Source organism: Carassius carassius, chromosome 47 (assembly GCF_963082965.1).
Source record: "Carassius carassius chromosome 47, fCarCar2.1, whole genome shotgun sequence".
Classification (NCBI taxonomy): Eukaryota; Metazoa; Chordata; class Actinopteri; order Cypriniformes; family Cyprinidae; genus Carassius; species Carassius carassius.
The window spans coordinates 12872952-12888091 of NC_081801.1; the positions used below are offsets into that span (position 1 = coordinate 12872952).

A 15140-nucleotide genomic window follows, 5' to 3' on the forward strand; every position below is an offset into this window, starting at 1 on the left:
TCACAATTTTTTGCACTTTATTATATTATATTATATTATATTATATTATATTATATTATATTATATTATATTATATTATATTAATATTATATTATATTATATTAGACTAGACTAGTCTCAAAAAAATTAAAGAAAAACAAAATCCTAAAAGGTGCATTAGCACTGTTATTAAGTGCTATTATTAAGTGAAACTATGTTGTCCATCCTGCCTCTTTTATTTAGCAATTAAGTGTCCATGGGCAAGTCTTACATGAAACATAACTCTTAGTAGTCCAGCTGGCTGATGAAAAAATAAATGTTTGAACATCTATAATCTCCTCCCCGCTGTCTATATAGCTATAGCTGGCCAGAAAGCTCACGCTGAGAGCAAGGGAACTTTTCTCTCTCCAGCTTCAGATTCATTGAAGCTAGAGCAGACTAACCTTTTATGTGAGGACTGTATTAGATGGACACCTGTGCGGGCTTCCTCTAGTCTACCAGCCAAAGGTTTTCATTTACACCATCAGGAACTGGTTTACCTGCTGTGATGGAGATACAGCATAACACAGTTAGCCCTCAAAGCGACAGAAATTCGCTAGAAGCCACACAAAATGAGGTTGCAGGGGCTCTGCCAGATATGTTCCCCTTACATGACATGGTATATTTTATTCAACACTTTCTCACTACTGTCGCAAGGCTCATTGTGTCATTCAAAGCCATTTATTCGTTGGCTCTGATAAAATCAGCGAGAGGGTGGGAGGCAGATCTCTGCTCCGTGGATGACCCTGGCTTGTTGAGTGGAGTTTGCGCCTGTGCTCTGCCCGAGGCGATCGGATGCTGTCTGGCTCTGTCAGTTTCCTGGCGACTGAGGGGGAAGAATTAACACTGATCCCTAAGCTTGAGGGAAATGAGGGAAGCGGCATCTGAGGAATGCACCCATCTCGCCCATGGCTTTGTACGGTTCCCTGGAAGGGACATCTTATCCTGGATTAGCTCTTACAAACTTCACTTCCCCTGCTTCTCACAGAATGGAACAACGTGAGTCCCTTGTGCCGAATGTGTTGTTCCCAGATTTGCATAATGCTGGATTGTTGTGAATGCGAGTTAGTCCACAAAAACAGCCGAAGCAGCCTGAGGATTTATTGATGTTTGAAGGGCAGACGAAGAGAAGCCAAAGAAAAAACATGGCCGTACTGAAAGTACAAATGATCAAGTATCTCTTAACCAAAGGTTCTGATTCGTCATCCACGAGTACGCCTCAGGCGCACCTGTCAAGCTCAAAATCCGTGGCATCTAAGCAGCTTGTAACGGTTGCCCTCATTCCATGTCCTGCCTCCAAACGCCCCCCATGGCCCAGTTCTGTCCCCCTCTGTGTACTGTTACTATAAATCAGCAGAGGCTGCCATACGTGTTAATGCTGATGGAGCTTGAGACAGGAACAGACAAAAAGGAATGACTACAGTAAAATTTTATTAAATATAACCAGTTGTTTATCATCAACAATAGGCAATGCTTGAGTGTAATGGCTAATCAGCGATTTGTCTGAAGAAACCCAAGACACCCTTTATCTCAAGCTTCTTCATACCGGCCACACAAAAGGAAGCAAAAAGGTTACAAGAGAGTGATTAATCTTTCTGTTTATGACTTTTACTTCAACTTCATTTTGCCTCTGCCAACATGATTGATTTTCTTTTCAAAGATTGCTTTGGAAATTCCACTGGACTATGAGACTTTTGTTTACAGAACAGAAAACAAATCTTCGATTTGCCAATATCCATTGCCCTTAAAGTACAAAATAACTTCCTATGTTCAAAAACACTGAAATACCTTCAGGTAAAATACATTCAAAACCAATTTTATGGCACAAGACTGCTGCATACGCATTAATTCTAAGTGGCTATAGCAAAATTGAGCATTATACAAAAGCCTCCGATCGGGGTGACTGCAACACAGGGGGTCAATGAGATTTTTAATTAAATTTCCATTACAGCACAGGACTGCTGCTGCTGGGCTGAAAAAACAGGTAAATATAGACAGGGTTTGCAATAACACATCTGTGATCCATCCGACCACAGGCCCAAGAGCAGAGCAATTTCATTCCAATCTGTTCACACTTTCACCATTGCAATCACTTTTGCTTAATTACAAGATTAGAGGATCTAATTAGAAGATCTGCTGTCTTTGAAATCAACACATCCTTTGAAATGAGACACTTTCGTTGCCCAGAGGGTAGACTTTTCCCTCCTTGTCAAATCGATTGTGCTTGAGTGAGTGTGATAGGTTCCGTTGCCCGTGGACGGGGTCACCCTGAATATTTTTATTTTTTTTTCAAGGTGATTTATTTTTCTCAATATGGAGTGAAAACACATTAACACAAGTTGTCTTGTGAAGTCCATCAACAGCCACCTTGCCCACCATTCGCTGTTGTCACATTATTTCTTTTTCTTTTTTTGTGAGCCACCTTTCAATCTAGAACATCTTTTACTTTAGCTATCACTTAGTCTAACAGCAATACTAAGTAAAAATAAAATGCAGTGAAGTGCAGTATCTTATCTCCCCATGTAGAGAGAGGGAGCATTTCCCTCCATCATGGAAATGGCATAGGGAGAGAGAAGAATTAAGAAAATTGCCACAGACTTTACTTCCTTTTCAGAGTCAAAACATATAAATCTGATGCAGAGTAACTGCTTTTTTTTCATAATGCGATTTGAGGCAAGATTTTGGGTGTTTGGTTTCTGGCTGTCAGTACATCATAAGTGATTGAAAGCTTATTGAACAATGGCTCGCATCTTGTGTTTCTCCCAAAGGAGACATTTTGATGTGGAAGTTTTGTGAGTGAATAGATGCTGCTTGAATTTAATGAGATTTCTGAATGGAGGGTTTTATTAAACTTTATTAAAACATGAAGGACAAACACGGAGCAACAACTGGCCTTTTGCATGGCAATAAATGATATAATCTGCCACCTACATCATCACAAATTGATTATGAAGTACTTATTTTTCTTTAATATATGGATTATTGGCAAAATCGTGAGGCTTTAATTTACCAGTGATGGTGCAGCTCAGTACGATAGTTGTAGATAAAGGCTGAATGCATGGTATGACTTGGAATCAATAAAATGGCTTTGTGTAGAGCTGTATAATTAGAGCCTAATCATGTGATCACAGGGCTTTGTCAAAATTGTTTATGAAAGATATTTTTTATAGTTATGCTCCAGTTATTGCAATTGAAAATAATTGTTTTCTATTTTAATATATTTTCAAATGAAATGTATTCCTGTGTTGCCAAAGCTGAATTTCCAGCCAGCATCCATTACTCCAGTCTTCAGTGTCACTTGATCTTTCAGAAACATTTGTTATCAATGTCGAAAACAGTTGTTCTGCAGCATTTATTTGAAATAAACATCTTTTATCTTTACTGTATTGTTTTATAAAATTTAATGCATCCTTGCTTAATAAAAGCCAAACTGTTTTTATTCAAACCAAATAATCTGAAAAAGAATTAGGAAAATGAAAGAAAAATAAATGAGGACAAAAAAATTAAAAGATATATGTTGACGTATGTGGATACCCATTGAGCCACAGCAAAGTTCATTTCAAATCTCCAGTGGAGAACAGTATCTGTTGCTGCTTGGGCTTCTTTTGAGAAAGTTGTTAGAAGTGGGCAATGACTGCCTGAGTCCAAGACGATAAAACAACAGAAGCTTTTTCCTGAGGAAGTGAGGTAATTGACTATGAGTGCAAGATCAAGTGTAGCCACCGGCTCAACTCATGAAGAAAATGGCTGCATATCTCCTCCTCGCACCTGTGCTAAGAACAGTGAGGCGTAAACCGTCAGCGTAATGCGTTCTCCAACTGCCTTTGAACATTCTGAATATGAGCTGTACACTTCTAACCTTTTGTCATGGCAAACAGGATCGAAACCCCAGTTCTGCTGTCTGTTCTTGTCAATGATTGTTGTTATTTCTGTCTACTCTCAAAAGATGCTCTTGTACTGGTTTAAATAGGAAGATATGATAGAAAGATAGGGTGAAGACACAAAAGAAGCTTATTTTGGGTCATTCTTTAAAAGTCTTCCACTCTTGAAAATGTCAACACTGATGGAGACAAAAGGAGTGGAATCAATAAGTGCTGGTTCAATATCTGGGTGTCCACACAAGAGACAATGTTACTTGTGCACTAGTGGCCACAGACTCATCCATACCATTGTTTTTGACTGAGAATCTGAGACTGTCTTCCTCGGTGGTGTTGATGGGACAGATGACCCCTGAAGTCAATCCAGCTATCACACTTTATTGTCATGGGAGATTTTTTCAAACCAGCAAGCATGACTTCTTGAAGAAGAGATGTGTTGCGGCACTTCGGCCCTTAGGGTCCTCACCTCAAGCCCCTCAGAGACACGTCTTGTCCTCCTTCCGTCCAGATTGCTTTTGCTGTGGTATTTCGCTTATAACTCAAGGTCCCGGCATCATGCAGGGCTCTGTTTGCTCTCATTCTCTTTTCTCCACCCTTTGTCTTCATTTAGACTTTGAACATCAGAATTAAATGTCAGCTTTGTGTTTTGGCTCTGCTTTGTGCTTGTGTGAAATAGGGCTGAGCAGCGATGGAAGGATGTCTATAACATCAGTATTTTTCGATTTGTGTTTTTCTCCCAATGGCTTTGCTTTGAAACTCTGAAACGCAGTTGTGATTTATTTGTATTTTTTTCATTTTTTGAGGATGAATTATTGTATGTACTGTAGGATAAACTACTGTAATATTACCCATTTAAAAAATGAAAAACCATTCGAACTAGTAACAAGTAGGGTGACCACCCGTCCCGCGTAGCGCGTGCGCGCACAGCGTTTGAAGCCCAATTCATGCGTCCCGCAAATTGAGACTGTGTCACGCAAAATCAATGCTTGCTCAAAAAAAGTTGATGGCTCTATATCCTCGAGCCCCAGGCAGACAAACAAACATTACTTGACAGTTCAGCACGCTACTGCGAGAGCGGGAGCGAGCGAGTTTGAATGAGAGATGAAGTTTACATCTTTATTATTTCTGTTTTAACGTTTTTCCTACATTATTTATATTAAAATATGTTATGTAGGCAATAACTCAGTTTACTATTTGACTAATTTAATGAGGTGGCATCGTTGTTAACTTACAAAAATCATAATTTGGTGGATAATTTACATTTTTCCGTTAATAACAGGTAGTGTATTCCGATGTAAAATTAACAGTCGCCTGTGGACGCTCAACAACCATCTTATCTGAGCTCAAAACGCTGCTTGAGCAAGTGTCAAGATACTAAAAGTAATAAATACATAATTATGAACGTTTATGTGTGTTTATTTTTGTTCTCAGTACGTTATTTTAATAGCAATTAATGATTATAAACATAAAAGCATTACAATATATATATATATATATATATATATATATATATATATATATATATATATATATATATATATATATATATATATTATTATTACTATATACTATCGATGAAACCACAAAGCTGACGCGGGAGGTATGTATAACTGCAATATAAAGTAATTTAGAATATTATTGCTATTAGTATAATTTTCTAAAATTAGGTAGATGTAATATAAAAGTACACATGGCAATGTTTTTGCAACAGCTCCAAGTCTCACGCGCAGTGTAGGTTATACGTCACTGTCCGAATCCGTTCACTTATTTATTTATTCACTCCTTCCTGATATAGTGAACTCAACTGCCATACACTATATAGGGATTAGTGAATGAGTGAATTCCCTTCCCTTGAGTTGTGATGTCAGACTTTTTTTTTTACTTTTCCTGTGGTGTTGAGCAACTACAATTCATTTTAATCCTATAATTTTATATTAGAATTTATTTAAAGTGAATAAATTGTAATGAAAAATTAATAAAATAGCTAAAGTAAATCGTAAGTGGAAGTGCATCTGTCAATTCTGTCATGAGCATACATCAGCAATTACACATGTTTAGGGGAATAGGGCATTATTAATATACCATGTAAGATGGTATGTGCTAGAAATGGGTAAACCACTATCAGTGAGTCTGTCCATGGGGTGTCCCACATTGTCCCTCAGAAACGTACCCCTTGTCCCCCCTTGGGCTTATTAGCAGGTGGTCACCCTAGTAACAAGTAGCTAGTAACATATATATATATATATACACACACACACACACGTTTAATTATAAATAATTTTATAAATAAATAATTTATTTATATTAAAAAGTACTAACTATCTACATTTAAGGTAAAGTAGGCAAGATGTTTTTACATACAGTTATATAACTACATTACATAATTTTTATTTATAAATTATATTCACACAAATGAACTTTGATTATAAATATATATTTTTATAAATGATCATTTATATTATAATTACATTATATAATTGAAATAAGGACTTTATAGTTATATAATGATATATGTACAGTATGTGGTTATGTCTTTAGATCATTTTGAAAATAGCATTTGGGTGGAAAAGCAACCATATTGTTTAAGCAGCTCAGCTACTGAAAAATGTAGTCAATTTAGTTGTGTCACTACTTTCAGTTACTCCTCAACACTGGAGGCCGAGGTGTTAGATTAGATATTCTTTTCAATTTGCCAGCCAAAGCTGTAAACTACGTTGAAGCACGAAACAGGGAGTCTAATGACAAGTTACATAAAGGTCTGCGTGTTTGAATGTGATAACTTCATCTTAACGTAACTGGATTAGAGTGCAGCAGTGCAAAATGAGAGAATATTCAGGTTTTTTGTATATCAGGTGGCGAAGAATTATCATTTCTGCAGGGAAAACTGTTCAGCGGAACAGCAAAGCTGATAGGATCTTTTATCATGTCTTCTCACTGTAGTTTGGCAGAAGGTGTCAACTCCAGCCAGGTGATTTACCCCATTTCAAGCAAAAAACATGCTTAGTGCATCGTCTCAACACTGATGAAGCTCTTTTCCTCCCTCTCTCTCTCTCTCTCTCTCTCTCTCGTTCTCTCTCTCTCCTATATCATATTTCTCAACACCACCTCCAGCAGCCTAAGGTGTGAACCTTGAGAGCTCACAGCAATCCTCCTTCACCACAGGAAGAGATATTTCAGAAACTGGAGACCGTGGACTCTTGGATGAGTGTCAGATCTGACTAGCGATTCATTGCAGTAGCTGGAGTTGCCGTACGATACAACGGCACACTCCAAATTGCAGTTATCCTTTAGCGCTGACCTTGGATGAGCTTCCCATGAATGCCAATACAGAAAAATCGGACTCCATCTCAGACCTAGTTTGTCCGGATCAGATCAAAGTCGGCTTTTATCAGTGCCCCGATGGCACTTGCTCTTGCCACTTTTTGGACAATGTACATATGCTTTCCATCTAGCCTCAGTTAATAATCCTACACTCACTCGCTCTCCTTCACTTATCCAACTGGGTAATTGCTTATTCCGGTCTCTTATTCTGCAGTCATAAACGTTAAACAGGAATACTGTTTATGGTAATGATTCTTCCATAAGCATCATGCAATACGTGTAATTATATGACTCCGTCTAGTCAAATTGAGATGAGAGCAAATTTCTAGGGTTTCATTAAGATGCCAATTTCTTGGAATTACTGAATATTCCGGAGGCAAAATGGCTGCTGAGATTAGAGGAGGTTGCTTGAGAATTACTCATTTCTAAACCATCTGCTTCTCGAATTACACATTAGCCAAACTGTTGGTTCACAGTGGACTCTTATTGAATTAGGGTGCAGTCATTGTGTTAAGGGCAGACCGGCACACCAGCGCGATCGCAGGCCTCAATCTTCTTTCTCATCGCCCTGGCTCAGCTCAGAACACCCCTTCATTTATCTTCAGGCTGTAGAGGGTGGAGAGGAGAAAGAGGACATTAAAAAGACTTGAAGCTGGATGGGAACAGACAGTCCTGTCCCTTTCCTCACTCCATCTGTTATGTTAATCTCTATCAAATCCATTCAGTGATGGAATGACCCAAGCAGACAACAAACCAGCAACAGTATCTTGCAAAAAAGTGGATCTGGGAAGAGCGATCTCTGCCATTCCTAGTCTGTTTATCCCTTTAGTCCAGTACACATTAACATCTTAATAGGAATGTGTGTTAAAGCATGTCTTTAGCCCCCTCCCTTCCTTTTGACAAGCGTGAATTAGGTGTCAAGCCGATTCCCTCTGACTTTAATTGAATCTGCCTTTCCTCCGAAAAAGGGAAATCTGAAGTCAAAATAGCCTATTAGGTTTATCAAGTCATGTTTTGTTGGGTTTGGCAGTTAGTGCCACAGCATCATCCCTAAATCCCACCCCCACCCTTCTCACACAGGAGTTGTTTATGAGGTGAGATTGGGTGGGATGTTGTACAAGCAAACCGCTCTGTGCTTTCTCGCTTTTCGTTATCCTCTAATAAGTTGTGGCCTGCCGGTTTTGTTTTTTGAACTCCCCCAGGAAATCCCCTCAGCTCTCGGGCTCAGGCCACAGATGAGAGCGGGAGATTGCCGTGGGTAAACAGAGAAGGCTGATCAACTCCTCGTGACTGGATTACCAAGTGTCAGATTGCTCAGTCGTGACGTCCTTCCCCACGCTTCCTTTGCCTTCTCATCACATTTCTTTATCGAGTGAGATGTTTGGAGTGGGGATGAGCCTGTAGACCGATAAAACCGCACTTAGACCGTGAGATGTAGCAGGGAGATCACATGCTCTCTTCCCTGTTGGGTGTTCCCAGAGGTTGATTTTTATTCAAACGGACAGATATCAACTTTTTCTATTATGTTATGTGCAGGTTAAAACAGACTTTGTACCATTACTCTGTTATTTGAATTTGCTACTTTGAAGAGTCCTTTTATTTATAGATTTTATTGTTTTACCCACATTCAGACCCAGACTTTCAATATTAAAATAGGGAAATTATCACATTAAAATGTTATATAGAAACACAAATTCAGATCATGAAAAAAAGCATGAAGAAAATAAATATTTTGAAAGTCCACAAGACCAAATGAAACAGCCCTTGTTGTGCACAGAAAACTGTGGCACAAATCTTATGTGTTGTTAATTAACTATCTTGGTGACATGAAGGTCTTTCGTGTCTTTCGTTGGCTGGCTCTAGAGCGATGTCTCCTGTCTATTTTCCCTCAGTACTTCTCTTCAAACTCTTTAATTTCCGAGCCAAGTGTGAGATATTGATGAAAAATTTTGCTCCTCCTTTACTCTGTGAAGAACCAATCAAGTCCACAAACCAGTATTAAGTTTGGGTTGTCATGGATCCCTACACTTGATCAATAAACTTCACATATCATTACTCTCTTCAGTCTCGGAGGCCTGCCTTCTTCTCTGGCTGAAATGGAATAAATCTTTGTTAAAAATTGCTTGTGATTCGCACTTTTAGTCTTGAGGGCAAAGTGTATTTCTTTAGCTCTGGCTTCTGATGGCTCACAGTTTGTGCCAGATTCGTTTGAGCTATAGTCAGGACTGTAGTTGACAGAAGAATATAAACAAGGCCTGTGTCTTCAGAGCTCCACTTTCACACTCGTAAACTAGTTTCCCTCACCCTTTCTGTTTGCATCAGTTCTGTTTGTTGGTGCCTGTCTATAGTTTGGAGCTTTTATTCAGAAGGGTGGATTTCAAAGATACTTGAATGCCTAATGCAGGCTGTATTTAAAATCTCTTACACTCACATTACAAAACATTTTTATCTTCATATGTAACTTTTGTATGTAAATTTCTTCATATGTAATTCATCCCATCTCATATGTTTACGATATGATTGCTACATGTTCCTCTTTTCCCAACTAAATTCCCTTCTTTCTCCTCAAAAGTTTTATTAATTACTTTGTAAATGTATTATCTGATATTTCCAGTTTCTTGTTATAGTTAATCTGAGTAAGATTAATACTAATGTGTTTGGTCTATTATGGAATCACAGAAAGAAGAAGAAAATTTAATTTGGCTTTCTAAAGAGCCTGCTTTCTGCATAAAACTTTCAAAATACCTTATAATTCACCTCATTATCAGCTGTATGTTATTTAACCAAAGCTATAATACAAATTAATAATTTAAAACACAAACATTCGTAAGCTTTTTAAAAGGATTTGATACTTTATTCAACAAGGATGCATTAAACTGATCAAAAGAGACAGTAAGAGCGTTTACTGTATATTATGCATATGTTACAAGAGATTTCTTTTTTTTCTTCTTTTTTTTAAGAAATACTATTCTTTTGAACTGTCTATTCATCAAAGAATCCTGGAAAAAAATTATTATAACTGGAGTAATGACTGCTGAAAATTCAGCTGTGCCATCACGGGAATAAAATACATTTCAATATATTAAAAGAGAACATTTTAATATACATATAGACATATAGACATTTTTACTGTATTTTTGATTAAATAAATGCAGCCTTGGTGAGCATAAGATACTTCTTTCGAAAACATGGAAACATCCTACCGAACCCAAACTTGTGCACATTAATAATGCATTATACAGTATAAACAGACTTCATATGCAGTGTTATATCTACTGTTTGTTGATTCTTTTGCAAGTAACACATCATCTCTTGACTCTTTTCTGTCAGATTCACAAGCGGACACAGAAGCACAGAGATTGGATCATGCGGTTATCGGAGGAGTGGTGGCCGTTGTGGTCTTCGCCATGTTGTGTCTTCTCATTGTTTTGGGACGATACTTTGCAAGACACAAAGGTAATTCAGCCCCCAGCCTTTCTTGCAGCACATTGCCAAGGTCAGTAGACTTTCTAATTATTTGGAATAAGATTCTAGATAGTTGAAGCTCTGCAGGTGCTTTCAATTGGCCCGTGGCTACGACCACATTAAGGCCGCTATCCCTCTGAGTGCACCGTGCTGTTGTGTTCTGTAATATAAAGTGGGCACAGCATCTCCGCTTTTCATCAGGGCTACTGCCTTCATTATCACCCGACAGACTGAGAGGATGGGAATAATCCCATTCGGAAATGAAGTTTGAAGTGGATCGCTTATTCCCACCACCTTGTAACACTTTCCAAGGTTAATTCTAAAGCGCAAAGTCAAACTGAACCCAAACCTGGAGAGGATTTTATAGAAATTTCCTGAATTATTAGCCACAAATAACAGGTTTATCTTTCTAAGTGTGTGTCAGACTCCGTTTTCGTCTCTTTTCTTGTCTATCTAATAGCGCTCGTATCTAGAGGGTCAGATTATTATTATCATATTTGGGGACGTATTACCTGTTGTTCTCACACATGAAAGACAACCAAGTGCAGCGTGGTTAAACGAATGCCTTATTTATGGTCAGGTAAAGTCCCTGGAATCGACCCTCACTCTAAATTAGAGAAGCTTCTCCATATGGTCTTCAATCTCTTTTAAAACCCCGCTATTGCATCAATCAGAGGCCCTGGGGTGCTGGAGATATTGCTTTTATCAACACGGTTTTCTTTGAAACCCATACAGGCACCTACTTCACACATGAAGCCAAGGGGGCAGATGATGCAGCGGACGCCGACACAGCCATCATCAACGCCGAAGGGGGCCACAACAACTCGGACGAGAAGAAAGAGTACTATATCTGAGTCCCGAGGCCTCTGTTGTTCTTACTATTTAGTTTTGTTTTGGGCGGGATGGGGCGGGGCATGGGGAAACTGTGGGAGAGTTTTTGTTTATTTGTTTGATTTTCTTTCCTGGGGATTGAATGAAGTAGAATGCTATATGGGCAGCTGAGAAGATGTAGGTATTTGTGTTATACAATGGGATCAGGGTCGGGGGTGGGGTTTGGGGTGGGCAGGATACCAGACGTTGCCAGATATGAGTGTAGAAAGCATCAACACACAGCACCTCCCCAACTGCTGGTATTTTTCATTCATTTCTTGACCATTTGCAGAAAATTCTGTGCCTTGCTCTGAATTTCTTTTCTTAGTCATGCTTTAAAAGCCATCCATCGTGTCACACCCAAACCCCCCTCCCTGAAAACACACATACACCACCATCTCTGACTTCACTATATCAGCTTTCCTATGAAGGTACATGAGCGCACACCTCAATACATTCCCACATACTGTGGGCATCTCCATCAAAACATCATGTCCTCTGTACTAAGCAGGCCTAATCACATGACAGCATTTTGATTTACTCAAGTCAGCAGCATCATGAAGGGAAGTACAAGCAGCTTCCTTCCTTCCAGTCCCCCAATAAGTTGATGTGACCGGCGGAGAATTGATCTTGAACGTTGCACCTGTTTTCATTCTGACAGGCTGCATCTGCATCGCTGCAGAATGATTATATCTTCGGTTTAATTCAGTTTTATTTTTGTTTTTTTATACTGAATGTGCCAGTACATTTGAAGAATTGCCACCGCTCAGAATGAGCATAGGTGCAGACAAACACTTCCTGCTACACTGCACCTTCGGAGGCTTCTCATCTCGTTCTGCTCAGCTACACACAACCGAAAGCCCTTGCAGGTATTTATTGTTTTGGTATAACGATGTCTTAGGTTTCCTCGGCATTTTCATCCAGAAATGTTTTCGCACATGCCATAATGACGAAACAGTCGCCGTCACTGAAAAAGGTCTAAATGCTATGGCTTATGTTTTATTTTCATGCAGGGCTGGTGAAGATGACCCTCTAGCACACGTAAATTACTACCTAAAATAGTGTCAAAGCAAGACTTTTTGGAGTTTTAGAGCCTGTTTTGTTAGGTTGAAGGGAGGAAGCGCCACAACCATCATGTTTGTAGATGTACAGAGAGAAAAGATTTGGAAATGATTTGATTACTATAACTTTACTACCTTAAAATGCATTTTAAGCGCCAAAAAACATCTGCATTTGTGTATCTTGTTTGTAGGCGAGTCAGTGAGGATGTGACATTGATGTTAAGCAGTCCAACAAGTGTGTAATGGTATATGATTGCCTGTCAAGTTAATTGCCTGTTTGTTCTTCCTCAGAGGGAATAGTGGCAATCGCAGCTAGCTTTTCCTAGTGATATTAGTATTTAAATGTAAACTGCCCAAATATCCCAGACTCGATGGTGCGAAAAAGCACCATGGCGACATAATTTCCTCTTGAAGTGTACACTGTGTGTCTTTTATTGTTTATAATTGCTGTAAGTTGCTCCTCCGGGTTCCTGTTTATGCATAATATTCCTGGGCTTCAAATAAGGTTAGTTTGAATGGAGACTGAAACAGTCTTATTACCAATACAGTTTGAAAAAAAGAAGTCGAAAAAGCTTTTAAAAACATTCCAAATATTTTAGGACAACCACCTACAATTTAATTAGCCACATTTGTGGATATTCCCCTATATTTACAGTCGTTATCAACACATGACGCTAACCAAAAAACTCATACTCTTTTCTCTCCTGTGAGCGCATTAGACATTTCACCAGAGCCTAGCTGCAAACGCAGCGTACACAATGTAAGGTGGCTAAGATTACTAAAGTACTTTTCCTAAAAGTATTTCTTCTCATTTCCTCATGACTCTCTCTGTAGTGTAAGTGAACTTAAATGCCATAGTTGAGGCCCTGCTGAACTTAACCTCAGTGTGTAAATAAAACTGCGGGGCTGAGGGGCGAAAACACACTCTTGTTTGATTTCTTTTCTTTTTTTTAAAAAAAACACAAGCATCTACTGAGACGTTTTAGGGTATGTGCATTAACCATGAGAAACACTTTGGACGCTTTTGGACTTTTGACGTAGAATATAAATCTGAGGGAATGTCTTGCAGCTTGATGGTTGCCGTTGCAGTTGAGATATACAGTTGTGTGGCTTGTGCTTAACTAGTGAGCATCATTTAGCTTTGGTCTGGCAGCTTCTGAACAGGATTTCAGACATCCCTTCTTCACTTTTGCATATGTGAGAGACATGACATCAGTATACTAATTTGTGGTATTTAGACTGGGCCGATGTACATTTTGTTCAGCTTGTTATGTTAGACCTGTTTTAATGTGATTAATGTGGTTTAATCCACTCTAGTAGGCATCTGAGGACTTAAGACAGACGGTCGATGGGAAGACACGGTTACGCCAGTGATCTGTTTTGTCCTCTTGTACAGCAAGTTGAAAAAGGTCTAATTGAAAGTGTCCAAATATAAGTGCTTGTTTTGAGATGTGAACTGGGTACGGTTTCGGTTTTGTCATTTCTGTTGTCGTGTTTGATTTTGTTGCTTTAATAGTGCCCCTTGTTCGATGCTGATGGAACTTGATTTCTTTTATTTGAACTTGACAGATTAATTTAAGCCCTGTCTCAGGTTCACGTACAATAAATGGTATGTTTGCATCTCAGGTAGAATGCAAAGTTATGGCCCCCGATTAAGAAAGTGGAAATTACATGCAAACCGGATCAAGCTGGATCTCAAATCTAATGGTGAATTTTACGTTAGAACTACGTGTTATGTATTTTCTGTTGTTGTTGTTGTTGTTTATTTGGTGCATTGTAAAATGTGTATGTAATGTACACACTATGTTGAGTATTATCTTTTTTTAGACCTACTTCACACGGAGAGGACAGGAAAGGACAAACCAACTGCTCTCATGATAAAACGTAATCATTTTATGGGTTTAAGAAACAAAATAAAAAACTAAGCATGAAGGTTCACCTGTAAATCTAACCATCAGTGGGAAATGTACAAATTAAATGATACAAATTCACCCCCAATTCGGCTAAAAGTAAAATAGTTCAGAAATGCCGTGAGAGTGAGTTGGGGGCAAAGAAGTAACATTTTGAAATCAAAGTCGACATGTTTCTCATTCTGGTTCCAGATAGTTTGGAAAGTTTTGAACGTTTATCATTTATTGTTTTTAGGTTGGTTATTTTTTGTCTTTCTGCTGTACTTGGGCAATGTTACTGTGTATTAATGAAAAAAAAATGATATCCACATTCCCATACACATTTTGTATTTGTTCATATTAGACATTTTTACAAAAAAAAAAGAAAAAAAATGGAGAGTTCTTGTCTTAATAAAAAAGAAAAGAAATTAATGTTCAAAGTAATGCTTGGTTTTGGTGGTGTTATTTCCTGTGTTACATGACATGAAAATCTTATTCATCTTTTAAAGGTTAAGTCAAACTTCTGAAAGCATGAGTGAAAAGACATATATTTTGCTGTCGACAATGATATACATCGCAGCGGGATCTGAATTGATTTAAAAACTGGCAAAATGTGGTACATTTATCCTACAGAATAC

The 15140-nt window shown here is 38.4% G+C and overlaps 1 protein-coding gene across 5 annotated transcripts in view; it reads left to right on the plus strand.

Annotated features, from left to right (window-relative positions):
• LOC132130167 (cell adhesion molecule 1-like) overlaps window positions 1–12552 on the plus strand; it is a 305793-nt gene extending 293241 nt beyond the window's left edge. For all 5 annotated transcript variants that reach the window (XM_059541843.1, XM_059541844.1, XM_059541840.1 and 2 more), the window contains 2 exons: window positions 10548–10673; window positions 11418–12552. In XM_059541843.1, coding sequence (XP_059397826.1) covers window positions 10548–10673; window positions 11418–11536 — 245 coding nt within the window. In that variant the 3' untranslated portion in view covers window positions 11537–12552. The remainder of the gene's footprint in view (window positions 1–10547; window positions 10674–11417) is intronic.
• The last annotated feature ends 2588 nt before the right edge of the window (window positions 12553–15140 follow it).